The sequence below is a fragment of the Delphinus delphis genome, chromosome 18 (assembly GCF_949987515.2).
Source record: "Delphinus delphis chromosome 18, mDelDel1.2, whole genome shotgun sequence".
Taxonomy (NCBI): domain Eukaryota; kingdom Metazoa; phylum Chordata; class Mammalia; order Artiodactyla; family Delphinidae; genus Delphinus; species Delphinus delphis.
This window is the reverse complement of record NC_082700.1, coordinates 70023248-70042018: the sequence shown is the minus strand read 5'-3', so window position 1 is coordinate 70042018 and position 18771 is coordinate 70023248. Positions and strand designations below refer to the sequence as shown.

Genomic DNA, 18771 nt, shown 5'->3' with positions numbered 1-18771 from the left:
GTACAAGTCAATAATGAAATGCTAGCACTTAAAAGGTCTGTTTTCCTGAGAATATCATATGCAGGGGAAATAGTACATACAGATTCAATCAGTGCTGATACCACAAAAGTTGGTCAAAACCTGAAGAAATGTTCTACTTCATCACCATCTCTCCCTGCCCTCAAAATAGATAAAGAAATACAAGTCGACAATGAAATGCTAGCACTTAAAAGGTCTGTTTTGCTCAGAATATCAAATGCAGGGCAAATAGTACATACGTATTCAATTAGTGGTGATACCATGAAAGATGTTCAAAACGAGGAACAACCTATGCCTGAGAAAGAAGAGAGGGAAAGAGAAAAAATGGTAGATAGGAGAGGTGCGATGCACACCAAAGATATAACTTTGAAGTCCAAGAAGTCACCTTCTTCATATATGCTCCACAGAACAGAATTACATCTGAACATTGGGGGGATAGAGCAAAAGAAACAGGAAAGTCAAGGTAAACCACCCAGTACGGTGGTAAGAAACATTTATGTTTCCAAACCTCCAACTAAGCTAGAATTGGATAAAGGTACACAAGTAGATGAAGGAAGGCTTGGAATTAAAAAACCCTCTCTACTTTCACGAATGCTTTCAGCATTATCAGATGCAAAGAAGAGACCAGATACGAAGGGAATTGGTAGTGATGTAATAAAAAGAAAACAACATATGTCAGAGAAAGAAAAAAAGTATGATGTGAAAAAAGTAGATATGAGGCTCAGGACACATCACAAAGAGGCAACGATTTCACCAATACCACATGTCCTTAGTACAAAGGAATTTGTGTTGAATGTTATTAAAGGGCCAGGGGAAAAAGTGCACAAAGGTAAAGATGAACCATGTATGGTTCTGACAAGAACTTTTCTTTCCATCCCATCAGCACCTCTTTATTTAGAGTCAGGGAGCAAAATAGACAAAGATGCACCAGGAATCATGGGATCCTCTCGTCCACAGCAGAATCTCCAGGAATCATCAGATACCCAGAAAACAGCAATTAGAGAGTCAGCTGCTGGTGAGAGTGAAATTGTTAAAAATGCAGAACACTCGGTGCCAGAAGAGGCCATGCAACAGTGGACCTCAAACTTCATGATCAGTGTACAGCAAAGGAAAGAGCCTCCACGAGTCAAATCTGAAGGATTTGATGATTGGAAGTCACCACCTTTGGCAGGGGGTCCAGATGCAACATACATGACAATACATCCCAAATTGCAGCCAAAACCTATTTTAGAAAATTTTACTTGCAAAGAAAAAATCAAGCCCACTAATCATTTAGAGTCAAAAGCACCTGAAATAAAACTGAATTTGATACCAGAGGTGGTAAAACAATCCTTCCAAAAGTTCAACTTTTATCAAAAACTGGCTATTTCAAAACATAACAGTTGGAAGCTCTATCCAAGACATAAAAAAATGTTCTTTTTGTCTCTGGGAGGGATTGATACCATAGAATTTAACCTAAAGTACAAATACCAAAAAGACTCACCTCCTGTCAGCTGTATGAAGTCACTGATTGTTAATGTTTCAAGGGGCAATGAAAAGATCATTACAAAGTTAAAGAGTATAAATGAGCTAGATAGTGGAACATCTCCTTTGACTTCTGCTAGAGAGATGACATTGCCTCATATTCTCCAAAACTATTCAGTAGGAGAAAAAAACAAATTTCTCATACACTTTTCTATGAAAACACTGGAGAGTCAAATGAAAGCCTTTCCCAGAATTGTAAGAGAATCTTACACAATGGCCAGGGCTCAGGATGGAAGGAAGCCTTTATCTAAATGTATTCATTCTGGTGTCAAAGTACCAAAACGAAAAAACAGAGTTTTGTTACTTTTTGAGGAAAAATCTCTTCATCAAATAGATCTTGATTTACAATACAAATACCATCGTTTTCTCCTGGGCTCTCCAGTCAAAAGTATGTTCCCTAAGCCAAATGCACTTCCCAAACATATTCTTAAATTACAGACAGTTGCAATACGTAAAAAAGTAGATAATAGTGGAGAAAGTGGTGGTCTTTCCATTGGTACAAGACCGTTAGAAGAACATATCTCTTTCAAAAAGCAAAGTTTCCATGAAAACTCATCATTAGTCAGAAATTTCTTGGAGCCCACTCAGGTGTGTGCCTCTGACCCTGATCAACACAACACAGTGCAGAAAGATACCGTGGCTCTTTCAAAGTTAAAATCTCATGTGACTCCAGAAAATGATAAACGATGTCATGTATGGTTTCAAGAAACAAATACATGTGAATCTGTTGATTTAAAGACTCAGGAAAAGACTCGGGATTTAGTTGATTCCCATTCAATTCAGAATTTTGAAGATTTTACTGATAGTCAGACAAATATTGGGAGTTCAGATAACTTGGAGGAATGCTCAGCTCTTGATGTACACGAGAGTGAAGAATGTATATTTTCAGATGCCAACCCTTATTTAAGTTGGAAGTCACAGAATATTCTGTTTGAATTACAGAAAGACATGCCTATGGAAAATTTCTACAAGAAGAAAAAAATCAAAACTGATTTGAAACCACTTTACAGTGAAGATTCAGGTTCCCATCATATTAGAGGCTGTCAAAAACATTCCTCATTTGTGACACCACCTTCTTACGAATCCCACAAAAGCAGGAAACATAGGTCATCCTCTGAAATGACACCACCTTCTTATGAATCTCTCAAAAGCAGGAAACATAGGTCATCTTCCAAAATGCGACCTCCTGACTTGTGGTGTCACAGTTCCTTAAATACTGTAGAGGTTTTGTCTGTATCATCTTCCATTCCGTTCAGCGAAGAGAAGCTTTCACAGACTTCAAGGAGTGGAAAATGTTATTCTTTAGTCCCCTTAATGGAATCAGATATTGAATTACATCTTGCAAAAAGCCAAGGCAAACCTCACAGGCATTTGGAAAGCAAAGAACGAAAGAAGACCAAATTGTATTTATCTAGAAAGAACAACACTTCTTGGGAATGTGATGACAGTTATACACAGCGTAAAGAGAAACGCACAAGAAAGGAGAAAGTACGGGATTATGAGTCAGAAAGGTCAGATTATTTCCCAAGCAAACGTAAGTCAGCATCAAAACCTCCTCAAGAGGATATCAGCTTCCATTCTGAAAGAGAACAAAACCAGCCATTTTTTTATGCCTGTATACCATCAGACTCGCCGGAGATTATACCCCAAACCGTTCGCTGGACTATTCCCCGCAACACTTTAAGGAAGAAGAACTTCAGAAGTCCCCTGGTGGCCAAGATTTCAAGTTCTTGCAACATATGGAGTTCATCCAGAAAGCTGCTGGGGTCGCTGTTAGGGTCCTTCAGCCTCGTTCATCAAAAATGATGTTACCATATCAAGATTCATCTCGAGGGGAAAGCTGGTTGCTCTTGTGATATTCTTTGAAAAATAAAATCATATAAAGTCAAATGGTTTCCTCATGAAGTGTTTTCTAAACTGATACCTTTTATTTCTACAGTAGATTTGCACAGTTCTGGGAGGGATGGATGGGAAAGCAGATGATTTCCAGTTTGGTCCAGCCATGCGTGAGATCTCCCCTCAGTTTGTGCTACCTCCTTATAATCCCCAAAGGAGAAGCCCACAGATGCCGAAGCCCCCTTCCCACCCTCCCCACGCACTCCCCCATGACTGAAGGGTGAGTCGGAGGAATTGTAGCCCATACATGAGATTGAGAGTACCCTAAAAGGTAGGAGGACATAGATACTGAAGGGAGACAGTTTCAAGTAGCAGCGAGGGTTCAACATTGTCAAATGTCACAAGATACAGGGATAAGTACTGGTTTTGAGAACCCAGGTTCCTCTGACGGCTTTGTCCTTGTCCCCAACCACAAGTGGAACCCACAGCAGCTCTGTGACCCATACCTGCTCACCACCTGCCATGGCTAGGGCATCAACGCGCTTGGGGACCTCGGCACAGAGCACCTGCCACTGCATCCTCTGGGGTGGGGGGTGGCAGGGAGCCGCCCCACAGCACTGCCAGGTGAAGGGAGACACCTCTCAGTGCATCTGAACTACCTGCCCTCCTATTACCACCTGCCCTGGGTTGTGAGGGCCCTGGTCGGGGATGGAGCAGGTCCACCTGTAGACAGAGATGACTGAGAGATGGAGTGTGATCCGGGGCACTGCCAGCAGTGCACCCTCACCTTTGCCCTCAGGGCTGCTGACCCCACCCCCTGCCCCCAGGCTCTTGCAGGAGGCCCAGAAAAGCTGAGTTGACCCAGGGGCTGCCAGGAGAAGAACCCAGATGTGTGAGATTGGGGATGGGGTGGTGGGATTTTTAGCGCCAAGTGAATTTTTTTGAATGTATTTTGTACTGGCTTATTTCTTGTATGTAAATAAAATATTGGTCTCATTTGGAAAAAAACCCATTTTTTTGCCTCATAAAAATTCCATAATGTTAATCATTTTATTATTATATTTTTCATATCACCATTATATTCATGCTAGGATAACAATGCTTCCTCTATTATAAATGCTACTTGATCTCTTTAAAATACATATTTCCTATGTGTGGAATATTTGGGCATGCTTAATAAAATACAAAACTACAAAAATTTCCAATTTTTTTTTTTTTACCAAGGAAAGTATCTAATTGTATACAACTTACACACAACTTTTAATTTTAATAATAGAAACAATGAAATTATTTCACTTCTTGACATTTATCAAGACTTTAACTCCCTAAGACATGCACTACAACCACGCACTAGATTCTGTCATCCGTATGATGGTCTTGGCATCTGAGTCATGTCTGTTGGGTTTGACAATCAAATTGAGTATTTTATTACTTTTTATTATAGAGAATTTTGAGCATACACACACGAAAAAGACAGTAGTATAATGTACCTCTATGTGCCCCTCACTCAGCCCTTAAACTTTAACCTATAGTCATACCTGCCTCATCCACTTCTCCATTAGTATTTTGAAGAAAATTACAGATATATAATTTTATCTAAAAATATTTTACATATCTCTACAAGATAACTTTTTAACAACCATCTCATATCTAAGAAGTAACAATAATTATGTAATATCAAATATTCAGTCAGATGATTTCCAACTATCTCATGAATGTCATTTTCTAATAGTTCCCATTCCATTGCTTTTTGTTTTTTCTTCAAATTGAAGAAACCAGGTTGTTTGTTCTGTAGAGTTTCCCACAACCTGCAGTTTGCTGATAGTGTCCCCATTTCAGATGGAAATTATTTAACTTTGAATTCCTACTTGTTCCTTAAAAGGTCTTTAAATAGATTACACAGTGTGCACCATTTAGAGTAAAATGTAGTGTTTCAGAAGACTGCCTGTCACTTCTGGCAATGCAAATTAGAGCTGTCACAGCTATAGGGCTATTATATATTTATCTGCTGTATAGAGATGTTCTATAGTTACATGTTCTATAGGGCTGTTATATAGTTATATGTTATATAGAGCTGTTATATACTTAGAGCTGTTACAGCTGAAATAGCAAAATTTTTTACCATAAATGGTAGGGAGGGATTAAGTGACTAGTTCTTGTATTGTGAAGAACTTGCACTGAGACATCAAATGTCTATTTGTCAATCTATTTGAAAAGTATTACAAAATTTTGAATACCAAATTAGATATGAAAGGGAATATTTATGTAGAGTGAGAAATCAATACACATTTCAAATTGTATAAAGCTGATCAAACTAAAACCATCATGAGTCCAAAAACGAAAACTGCTTTTTATACTTGTTATTAACTGCTTAGTACACTTTTTTCCTACTTTTTTTTTGGCTGCATGCTCTTTGATCACCTCTTCATAAAACAACAATTTTGTAATACAATTTTTCCTATAGAGATCAAAAGTGAACCAGTCTTCTGGGGCTTGATCAACACTTGTTGTTTACTATTAACAATTTAGAAAGTTCAAGCACCTTTGCTGACTCAGCGATCATTTAGTACACCATTTCACCTGGAACCACCAGACTTCATCCGAACAGGATGCAGAAAGTACTGTAAGATGCAAGCTGACAAGCTGAGGTGCATAAACGTGTTACTTTGCCCCAGATGTCCTTGCTGTCTGTGGTGCTAGTATAGGTGTGTACTCCAGAAACAAATATCATAAACTCTATGTCATGGAATCCTCATTAAAAAAGAAAGTATAGTGAATGCATCTGCTCTTTCGTTTCTCTTCCGTTTGGAAAAGAACGTCCTTTTTGACTAGGTGTTGTAGAGAATGATTTATAGCTTATAATTTTACACACCTGATGCATGGAAGACTTTTCCAGTTTCCTATCCAAATCTTCCAAGTCTTGTCTCTCCTCTATGACACATATTCCTCTTGCTCTGGGCACTGTAGGAAGCTATATAGCCTTGCACCCTCAAGTCTCAACCTGGGATGTGTCCTTCCCAGTGGGCAGAAGGATTCCTAGAACTTATCTCTATACCAGGATGGCCAGCATGGTTATAAGACAACAGTGAATGTCAATCACATAAACATGTAGCCCACTAAACCCAAACTAAATGCACCCTGACTCAACTTCCCCTGAGCCTAAACCCGCAAACACGAAGTCAGATGTGACAAAGTGTGAATCAAAGTGGAAAGCAAGAATACTTTTAACTAATTGGAGTTAAAACGTCTCACTCTCACAAATCTTTGGGGCCCTGAAGTTCAAGCTTCTTTAGCCTTTATGGTACATCTGCTTATGCAAATCAGATTACATTAATTAATTAATTTCCATATTCTAGCAACAAACGTTTATTCAGTGTCTGCCATGTGCCAGGCCTTGTCCTGGGTGCTGGGCCTAACAAAGCACAATCTCAACTTGGGAAGCTCACAGTTAGCAGGTCGAGAAGAGACAGTCTTTGCAAAGCGCTGTGACAGGACAGGATTAGACACATGCATACGTACACGAACACAGCCTGGGGCATCTAATTTCCCCAACGCACATGCATATCTTCCTGGTATCTTTGCTGGAGAAAACAAAAGCAGTTCTGAGGCCAAAATTATTTGTCCTAAGCCATCTGTCAAGAATTACCCATTTTGAATGGGTATTGGCAAAATGATGAACCCCCAAGCCAAATCTTCTGGTGACCCACATGGCCTGCCTTCTTTTAGACACACAAGACTCTGGAGGAACCAAGGCATGTGTTTCCTCTTGGCTTTAAAGACCCAAGTTACAATAGACGGTGATGGTGTAGCCATGAGCCGTTAAAACTGGGGAGAGAGATTTAGGCTTGTGTTTTGAGGTAATGAGGGAACTTGGGAGGACAGAGACAGTGTTTGTCATAAGCAAGATGTACACTTAGGTCTGAGAATTTCCTAGTTCTACTGCACACAACTACACCCCTGCAAGGCCTGACGCATTACTTGGAAGAAATAGAGAAAGCAGCAGGAATTCATCCTTGAGTCAGAGGTTACCAAACTTTCTCAGGGCTTTCAGTGCCTCTGGTTTTTTTCATTACACTCCTAGGGCAAAATAAATAAGCCAACAATTCTGCACATTAAGTAGCATAGGTCCAAACAACTTAATTATGATTTATATCTTAATCACTTAGGAGTTGCTTGAAAAAAAAGCAATATAAATCAAAAGAAAAAAATATTTTTATTTCATTCTTAAATAACCACACTTACTAGTTGGATGTGTATACCTGTTGGGCCCTGCACAATGTTTCAAACTTTGGGAATCAGATTGGACACTTCACGTTGATTTTTGTGCAGTACTTTCTTTTCTTTTCGCAACAGCTAAAAGCCTCAGCTTCACAAAGAATTTACATAATGGAAAGGAATGTAGCACCATTGAATGATTGTGAAGTTCCTTGAGCTAGTAGTTCACGCTGTGTCCAACAGATGTCGCTGTGTTTCCCCCACAATTTAAACCAATTCCACGTGGCCACAGGGCATAGGTTTGGGACCGCCCAGAAACGCTAACAAACGGAGCAGGCGAAATAAAAGCCCCAAGAAAAGACTTATCTCTGTACCCAAAGGACCAGGGAATGGGAAGCTGAGCAGTACAGAACCCTTTTCACAATACCTGCTCTATTCCAAATATCACAAATAAATCACACCCTTTCCTCTCTCCCCTGGGAACAGTGCGGGTGTGGACTGTTCCCTGTCTATGAGCTGACACAGGGCCCCCATCCTACCAGCCCAGGGTTAAAGTGTCCACAGAGCCTGAGGGTGGTGCCCAGACTTCCACCAAATAAGGCAACTAGCTGGCCAGTTAGAAGATTTAAAGTGGAACTAGAAAAAAGTCCAGAATATCTTCAAATATTACTCATCACACCAAGAACCAGGAACATCTCATCTCACCTCAGTGAGAAAAGACAAGAATCTGTGAAAGATTTTAAAGCAGTCATCATAAAAATGCTCCAATGAGCAATTATGAACACTCATGAAACAAATGAAAAAAAATAATAAAGACACAGAAAAGAAATACAGGGTAAAAGGAAGAATCAATTGAAATTTTTCAAGCTGGAAAATGAAATAAAAGGCTCATTGAATGCGCTCAGTAGCAGAAAATGGAAATGACAAAAGAATCAGCGAGAAACTCCCAAACAGGATAAACCCAAAGAAATTCATGCCAAGATACATCACCATAAAATTTTTTAAAATAAAAACAAAGAAGGGACTTCCCTGGTGGTCCAGTGGTTAAGAATCTGCCTTCCAATTACAGGGGACGTGGGTTCGATCCCTGGTTGGGGAATTAAGATCCCACACACCACAGGGCAACTAAGCCCACACACTGGAGATGGTGTGCCACAACTAGAGAGAAACCCGCATACCCCAACGAAGAGCCCATGTGCCGCAGTGAAAGATCAACTACTGAGCCCATACACCAGATCAACTGCTGAGCCCATACACCACAACTACAGAGCCCGCAGGCTGCAGCTACAGAGCCCACATGCCACAACTAGAGAGAAGCCCACGCGCCACAATGAAAGATCCTGCGTGCCACAGCTAAGACCTGACACAGCCAAAAATAAATAAAAAATTTTTTAAATCATTACATAGGAAAAAAGTTGTTAAAAAAGAAAAAGAAAGATATTGAAAGCACTCTCTGCTATTCAATACCTTCCAGTGAAGCCCCGTTTTACTCAAAGAAAAAAATCAAAGTCCATACAACAGCCTCCAAGGCACTATGTGATCTGGCTCTTTACTAACTTTCCAAGCTCATCTTACATTTCTCTTTCGTTGACTACATTCCAGCCACACAGGCCTCCTTTCTGTCCCTTGAATATACTAGGTATGCCTCCACTTAGGGTCCTTGCTCTAGTTATTCCCCTTCTCAGAATTCTCTTTTCCCAAATATTTGTTGAATTAACTGAATGACAAGAGTGGTAAAATGAGAATATCTACCGGCACACATTCTAAAAGGCTTCCATTATTTCACTAAAATGTCCTATACTGGCTTCCCCAGGTGCTACTCTGATAACATCCAGGTGTTGTCTTGAATGATATGCACTTCTAGTGTCCAGATTATTGTCCCTTGTACTATCATTCAATAATAGCAACTAGTAGGATTTTTTAGAAATAGTCATTGCCAAGTACTGTGCCAGGGAGAGCAAGATGGACCTACAGTGATTTCAGTCAAGTTACAGGATACAAAATCAATATACAAAAATCTGTTGTGTTTCTATACACTAATAATGAACTACCAGAAAGAGAAATTTAGAAAACAATTCCATTTACAATTGCATCAAAAAGAATAAAATACCTAGGAATGAATTTAACCAAGGACATGAAAGATATGTTCACTGAAAACTATAGGACATTAATGGAAGAAATTGAACGAGACACAAATAGATGAAAAGATATCCATGCTTATGGATTGGAAGAATTAATATGGTTAAAATGTTCATACTACCCAAATCAATCTACAGAGTCAATGCAATCCCTGTCAAACTTCCGATGGCATTTTTCACAGAACTAGAAAAACAATCCTAACATTTGTATGAAACCACAAAAGACCCCAAATAGCCAAAGCACTCTTCAGAAAGAACAAAGCTGGAGGCATCAAGCTCCCTGATTTCAAACTGTACTTCAAAGCCATAGTAATCTAAACATATGGTACTGGCATAAAAACAGACACACAGATCAATGGAGCGGAATAGAGAGCCCAGAACTAAATCCATGCATATGTGGTCAATTAATCTACAACAAAGGAGGCAAGAATAAACAAAGGGGAGAAGGCAGTTTCTTCAATAAATGCTGTTGAGAAAACTGGACTGCCACATGCAAACGAATGAAACTGGAGCACTATCTTATACCATACACTAAAAATAACTCAACATTTATTAAAAACTTGAATGCAGGACCTGAAACCATAAAACTCCTAGAAGAAAACACAGATGGTAATCTCCTTGACATCAATCTTGATGATATTTTGGATTTGACACCAAAAGCAAAACAAGAGGAAAACAGGAAGAAGAAGAAGAAGAAGAAAGAGGAGGAGGAGAAGGGGGAGGACTGCATCAAAAAGTTTCTGCACACGGGCTTCCCTGGTGGCGCAGTGGTTGGGAGTCCGCCTGCCAATGCGGGGGACGCAGGTTCGTGCCCCGGTCCGGGAAGATCCCACATGCCGCGGAGCGGCTGGGCCCGTGAGCCATGGCCGCTGAGCCTGCGCGTCTGGAGCCTGTGCTCCGCAATGGGAGAGGCCACAACAGTGAGAGGCCCGCATACCACAAAAAAAAAAAAAAAAAAAAAAAAAAAGTTTCTGCACAGAAAAGGAAACCATCAGCAAAAAGGCAAACCTACTTAATGGGAGAAAATATTTGCAAATCACATATCTGGTAAGGGATTCATATCCAAATGTATAAAAAACTCATACAACTCAATAGCCAAAAATCTAACGGAATCACTTTGCTGTACACCTGAAACTAGTACAATATTGTAAGTCAACGATACTTCAATTTTTAAAAAGACAAGAAATAACAAGTTTTGGCAAGGATTCAGAGAAAAGGCAACCCTTGTGCATTATTGGTGGGAATGTAAACTGGTGCAGCCACTATGAAAGACAGTATGGACGTCCCTCAAAAACTTAAAAATAGGGCCACCATATGGTCCAGTAATTCCACTTCTGGGTACTTATCCAAAGAAAATGAAAACACTAATTCAAAAAGATATATGCAGCCCTATGTGCGTTGCAGTATTATTGACAATAGCCAAGACAGAAACAACCTCAATGTCCATTGATGGATTAATAGGTAAAAAGGATGTGATTGATATATATTTTTTTCCAGCCATTAAAAGAAAGAATGAAATCTTGCCATTTGTGACAACATGGATGGACCTTGAGGGCATTATAATAAGTGAAAGAAGTCAGACAGAAAAAGATATGATCATATGATCTTATATGTGGAATCTAAAAACAAGCAAAAAAACAAAAAACCCAAACTCATGGATGTAGAGGACAGATTGGTGGTTGTCTGAGGCATGGGGTGGGGTGTAGACGAAATGCATGAAATGGATCAAAAAAAAAAAAAATCCAGAGGGAGAGGGAGATGGGGGGAAGCAATTCTATTACTTGCAGCAACAGTGATGGCTTGATACAACTTAACATTCCATTTCTTCTAAAATTCATAGTTCCCTGCAGGGAGAACATACTACCAAATTCCTATATTTTTACTAATTTCATTTTAAGACACATGAATTTCATATTTAAGATGTTTTCTAGTTTTAAAAAAAAACAACTGTCTAAGATCTATTTCTGATTCCTCTGGACAACATATAAACAATTCCATGGTTTTCCCAGCAACTCAGATAGACATTCCCCCTAAATACCCAGCAAGGCATAGTACTGCGTCTTAGCCAACTCATTAGTAGATTTAGAACATGCATATCATCATAGGATTACAAGAATTATTACAAAATAAGCCATATCACCTCTCCTTACTGACAAAAATAGACTGGAACTCTGGAAAGGAAAGCTCGCCCTTCATCCAAGAATCTCAACTGATTGTGAGCTGCTGCACAGTAAATTTATCAGGACTCGGCATTACTCTGTGTTCATTCTAAGCTAACACGTCATCAGTTCTTCAAAACTCAGCTGTTACTGCCATGTCCTTTGCCAAAAGGAGTAAATACATTTCAGTATACATTCTAAACAGTGAATGATACCATCCTGAGGCACAATGCAGAGCCATGTGACCAGACCGTGCGTGACCATTTCTTTAGGGAAGTTCTGTTCCCCCCGATGCCGGGGAGAGCTCATCAGCCAACACTGATCAAGCGCCAGGCACGCTTGATATCCATCATAACATTGACTTTTCATGTGGAACCTGGCGTTATTACTCCCATTTTACAGATGTGGAAACTGAGGTTCAAAGTTTCGATAACTTGGCCAAAGTCACCAGTTAAGGGGCAACATCTGAGCTCTAGCCCCAGTCTAATTGCAAAGCCTCATCAGAGAGCAGGATACACAATTCACATTCCCTTTTAAGATCGGGTGTGAGATTTCAGAGGCAGCTGCTTTAGGCTGTGTTTCCAGACACAGAGGGGAGGCACTCTTTGGTCCCCCTTTCGGAAGCTTCGGTCTCCTCTCTGCCCCTCCTTGAACTTCTCCGCGCTCCCGTTTTTCCAAAGCTGCTACTCTTCCCCAACTGGCCAGCTGAAGCAAACAGGAAAGCGGAGAGGCACAGAATTTCCTGCCAGGAGACCATGGGGTCAGGTCCAGCTCTGTTACTATCTGCCCAACCTCCCTGGGTTTTCTATTGTAAAATAAGAGCGCTGTGCTAGGTTAATGGTTTCCCCTATGTGAGCCTAAATAAAAGATACCTGACTTTTTAGCTGGGATGATCTCAGCTGTCTCCTAGCCTAAAATACCGCGATCGGCAGTGAATTCTCAGGAAGCCTTTCTTGACGGCTCCCACCAGCCCATCCTCATCTCTTCCTTCTCTGAATTCATGGCTCATCATTTGCGCATACAAGGATGCCCTGACATTTACAGGGCCCAGGGCAAGAATGCAAAGGGAGACCCACATACCATTTGTCTAAATATGCAAAAGTTATCAATAAACTAACAAGCCATTATATAAAACGTGTTCTATCCATCCTTCAAGGTGACAACTAAATCTTCATAACACACTGGGAGCCTGGGCTCAAATTTAGAATCCACAGACCTCTTGGAGATCTGCACGGGAAAGTGACAGTGCAGGAGGGGTAATCTTGTCTCAGGACTCTGGCCCACAGCCCTCCCCACTTCCTTCCCAACTTGGCCCGTTCTCCCAAGGAAGGACATCACGTTTGCGGGTGTGAACACAGCAGCACACGCATGCAAGTTCCATCAACCTTCCCCAACACACACACGCACACACGCACGCACGCACACACACACACACACACACACACACAGCTGTCCCTTGCCCCCTGCTGGGTCCTACCGTGTGTGTTCATTCTCTGGAGAAGAGACTTGGAAAAGAACACATTCAGACTCTGAGAGTTGGCTCAGGACCTTAGGATTGGGATGGGGTGGAATCCTAGGAACACACAGCACGGTCCCTAAGAAGGTGGGTGGACACCTCCCCTGTCACACACTCAGCACACTCCTTCCCGGGAAGGTGGGCTCTGTACGGAAGAAAGCCAAGCCCACCAAGGCAGGGGTGCAGAGCAGGGGACCCTCTTGCTGAAGGCAAGAGGGTCATTCCTTTCATGCTTTCTGACTTTTAGCTCCCCTTATTTTCCTCTTCTCAGATAAGATCTTTAGACAGTTTTGCTGCCTGTGGGTACCAGGTTTAGGTAAGAGAACTGGATATTGTACTCCCAGCCTATTGACAGGGTTTCCTTTGCAGAACACCTTTTCTCTTGCAAGATCCCTTACTTAACATTTATACAGAATTCTAGAAACCCGATCTACCATCAACCATTTGGATTTAACTATATATCACTAGAGTCATCGCTCAAAACTATTTCCTCTCCACTTCATCTTGAAGTTGATTTTCTAATTTACTTGTCGTTTATTGTAACCAGATTTCTCTAGTATATTCATCACATGAAATATCGGCGTTTCAATCTTTGAAACCACGTATGTCCACGTAGGTGTTTCTGTTGCTACCTGGATGTATGGTTCTTCAGCTGGATGTGGGAATCTTGGATTACAGCCTTTTCCAGCAGCACTTTGTAAATACCATCTAACTGTCTCCCAGCCTCGAGTAATGACAAATGAGACATTCAACACTGCTCCAAATCTTTTTCTTCGGTTAAGTTTCTTATATTTTAGCTCAGAAGCTGGTCTGCTTTGTAGCGGGTGAGCCCAGCAGAGAGTGAGGAGGAAGCTAGCAAGGTCCTCTGCACCTGAATCCTGGCAGATCCCCAGGCAAAATATGGAAGTCTGGAAGCCCAGCAGCTATTTTGCTCAAAAGAAGTAGTTGCGTGGGCTTCCCTGGTGGCGCAGTGGTTGAGAGTCCGCCTGCTCATGCAGGCAACACGGGTTCGTGCCCCGGCCCGGAAGGATCCTGCGTGCCGCGGAGCGGCTGGGCCCGTGAGCCATGGCCGCTGAGCCTGCGCGTCCGGAGCCTGTGCTCCGCAACGGGAGAGGCCACAACAGTGAGAGGCCCACGTACCGCAAAAAAAAAGTAGTAGTTGGGCGAGGAAGGGGGCACAGAAGCGTTTGGGTCACCATCTCCCCAGAGAGCTCCCTATATTCACAGCACTTTGTAAATGCACCTGTGAAATCTCGAAGAATTCTGACCAATTACCCTCCACGATGCCATTCCCTACTCATATACCATAATATATGATCATGTTCTTTCTTCTACAACCTCATAATGATTAGATACTGTCAATCTTTAAAAAATTTTTCCATCTAATGAATATTAAATGGTATTTCATTGTTATTGTTTAAATAGCTTTATCGAGATAGAGTTGAACACACTAAACTACATATTCTTCAAATGTACAATTTTCTATGTTCAACACATTTGACACCCATGAAACCACCACCACAAACAAAATAATAAACATATACATCACTCCCCAAAATTTCCTTGTGCTTTTTAAAAAAATGTCTCCATCCTGCCTTTCTTCACCCGCTCCACCCTCATTCTGCAGGAAACCACTGGTCTGCTTTCTGACACGATAATTAGTTTGCATTTTGTAGAATTTTATATAAATAACATAATTATTTTGAGATTCATCCATGATGTTGCATATATCAATTGCTCATTCCTTCTTTTTTTTTTTTTTTTTTTTTTTTTTTTGCGGTACGCGGGCCCCTTACTGTTGTGGCCTCTCCCGTTGCGGAGCACAGGCTCCGGACGCGCAGGCTCAGCGGCCATGGCTCACGGACCCAGCTGCTCCGCGGCATATGGGATCTTCCCAGACCGGGGCACGAACCTGTGTCCCCTGCATCGGCAGGCGGACTCTCAACCACTGCGCCACCAGGGAAGCCCTGCTCATTCCTTCTTACTGCTAAGTAGTACTTCGTTTCGTTGTATGAATATACCATAATGTATCAATTCACCTATTGTTAAACAATAGAGTAATGTCTAGCTTTTGGCTACTGTGAATAAAATTGCTAGGAGCATCCACGTACACATCTTTGTATAGATGTTCTCCCTCATTTCATTTATGTAAACACCTAAGTGAATGGCTGGATTTTATGTCAGACCTTTGTTTAACTTTTTACTCAACTATGGAGCCACAGTTCTGGAACATAGTCCTGGGTTCACGCCCACTTCTCTATGGCCTGGAAACCTGATGCAAGAAAATGGGTTCATCACAGGGCTCACCTCTCGTGTTTTCTGTTTCTCTGGGATCACTTTCTTTTGTTGCCTGATGTTCAGTATGTTGGCAACCACTGTTTTCTACATGTTGCCTAGTTTTTTGTTGTTTCAGGCAGGTGGGTAAACCCAGTCCCATCTCAACCATGTGCAGAAGTGTACCTTTCCCTAAGCTTTAAATTCTTTTTTATCTTTGTCACTCTTTAAAAAAAATAATAAATACATTTAAGGCTACAATTTTTCTGGTGAATATTTTTTTACATGTCCCCTGAATTTTTGATACTTTGTTCCTTTTCTGCTCATTTTAATGGTTTCTAATTTCTACTTTGTTGTATTACTTCATCTATTGTCTAAAAGACTTTAAATGATTTTATTATAAAACATGTCCCAAATTTCAGAGAACAGTGCCATGAATGCCTATATACCATTTCCCCAGATTCAACAGTTAACAAGATTTTTCCACATTTATTTCAACTATGCATGTCTGTTTTCTTTTTCTTTGCTAAAGTATTTTCAAGAGAATCCTAGACATGTCATTTCCCTCCAGCATATTTTAGTCCCTAAAATATAAAAACATTTTCTTCTTTAATCACAATGTTATTATCACATGTAATAAAATTAACAGTAATTCTTCAGAACCATTTTACGATCAAGTTCTCCTGATTATCTTAACATATTTGTTCACATTATTCAAAATAGAATGGAATCAGGGTCCACTCATTACATTTGTTGGTTGTGCTTTTTAAGGCTCTTTTCATCAAACTGAGTCCTCCCCCTTCCTCCACAATTGGCTTGTTCAATAAGCCAGACCAGTTGTCCTATAGAATGTCCCACATTCTGATTTGTTTTTTCGTATCTCTGTGATTTTATTTAACTTCTTTTCTATCCCCTGTATGTCTTCTAGTTCGCCCTAGAGACTTGATTAGATTCAGGTTTAACTTTTTTTTTTGGCAAGAATATGTTACAGCTGGTGCTGTGCTCTTCATATTGCATTACATCTGGAGGCACCTAATGTCTGGTTTCTATTTTTAGTGATGCTAAGACTGATCAAAGGGTGTGGGTGGTGACAGCCTGATCTCTCCATCATAGCTCCCCACCAATCATTGGTCAAGTGATATTATCCTTTGATGACTATTGCCTGATTCAATTATTTCATTAGGGGTGGCTAAGTGATACTTTCCTATCATTTCTTTCGTATGTATTAGCTGGAATTCCTCTGTAAATAAGAACTGTCACTCTTCAGTTAGGGCTATTTGATTATCCTGAAAGGCAAGATAACTCTTTCCTTCTAACTGCCAATTTTCAGAGTAAGAAATTGGTGTCCTCAAGTGGGAAGGAGCCGTATAGCACAGGGAGATCAGCTCAATGCTTTGTGACCACCTAGAGGGGTGGGATAGGGAGGGTGGGAGGGAGACGCAAGAGGGAGGAGATATGGGGATATATATATATGTATAGCTGATTCACTTTGTTATAAAGCAGAAACTAACACACAATTGTAAAGCAGTTACACTCCAATAAAGATGTTAAAAAAAAAAGAAATTGGTGTCCTCAGACAAAACTACAATTCAAAAAGCTACACGCACCTTTATGATCATAGCAGCACTATTAACAATAGCCAAGACATGGAAGCAACCTAAATAGCCATTGACAGAGGAATGGATAAAGAAGATGTGGCACATATACAATGGAATATCACTCAGCCATAAAAAAGAATGAAATAATGCCATTTGCAGCAACATGGATGAACCTAGAGATTATCGTGCTAAGTGAAGTAAGTCAGACAGAGAAAAACAAATACCATATGATATCACTTATACGTGGAATCTAAAGTACGACACAAATGAACTTACCTACGAAACAGACTCACAGATGTAAGGAACAGACTAGTGGTTGCCAAGGCTGGGGACAGGGATGGGGTGGGAGTTCGGGGTTAGCAGATGCAAACTATTATATATAGAATGGATAAACAACAAGGTCCTGCTGTATAGCACAGGGAACTGTATTCAATATCCTGTGATAAACCATAATGGAAAAGAATATGAACAAGTACATATATATACACATGTATAACTGAATCGCTTTGCTGTACAGCAGAAACTAACACAACGTTGTACATCAACTATACTTCAAAAAAAAACAAATGAAATTGGCTCCCTGGTACTTCCAGTGATGTCCAATGAGCTGGGTCACTCTCTCTCTCTCTCCCTCTCTCTTCTTCTCGCTTCCATATATTCAATTGGTTAAATTAATTGAAAGAATACATGACTCTTATTAATTCCCCAGCTGTGCCCCTTTGTGAGTTGAGGGTCCCCTAGAGCCAGAAGCTTGGCTTCATGGAAGAGGCGGGGGATAAAATTTCCCTCAGAGAGCTAGCGGCCACTTTTTCACAGACAGTTGTGATGCTGCTGGCTCAGGTGGGCTGAAACCTTCACAAGCAGGGCTTGTTGGGTTCTCCGCACCTTCTAGTCATTGAGTTGAAGTTTACCCACCTCAGATGGGAATATCCAGCAAGAGGGTCACCTGGCCTTCATGAGAGCCCAAGAGCCCAGCAGCTGCTTTTCAAAAGTGGGAGTGCCAGTGGGAGCAATCGCATCGGGGAGCGACAAGTTCAAGGCCTCGGGGTGCGTCTGAGTAGAGGCTGCCTCTCTTTGCCCGAGACTCCAACGGGCATAATCGTTAGTCACAGTGACTTATAGCTCGGACGAGTCAGGATGACAGGTCCCCAAGGGTGGTAGTACTTCTCTACATGACCAGAATCATTCCCTCTGGCACTTATGGGACAAGAAGTACAAGCACATAACACATCAATCCGTGCCATACGTCCATAGGTAAAAGCAGCTACGCCAGCCATATTCATTAACTTCACACCTTATTAGAGAAATATACATTTAATATACTTGCTGAAAGGGACACTTGCTGGTATCTATTTTTGCTTGGGTCCAGTCAAGAGAAAGAAACCACACCGTAATTTAAGAGGGAAAGTTGAATGTAAAGAACTAATAACTGTAACAGGAGATTGGAATAATGAGGCACTGGCTATTAAAAAGAGAACGAAAGAATGTAGAAA

General features: G+C 40.9%; 1 protein-coding gene across 1 annotated transcript in view; it reads left to right on the top strand.

The window, feature by feature from the left end:
- Positions 1-3348, top strand: part of CCDC168 (coiled-coil domain containing 168) — a 28374-nt gene extending 25026 nt beyond the window's left edge. Inside the window, exons 8-9 of the mRNA XM_069540015.1 lie at positions 133-2648; positions 2706-3348. Coding sequence (XP_069396116.1) covers positions 133-2648; positions 2706-3348 — 3159 coding nt within the window. The remainder of the gene's footprint in view (positions 1-132; positions 2649-2705) is intronic.
- The last annotated feature ends 15423 nt before the right edge of the window (positions 3349-18771 follow it).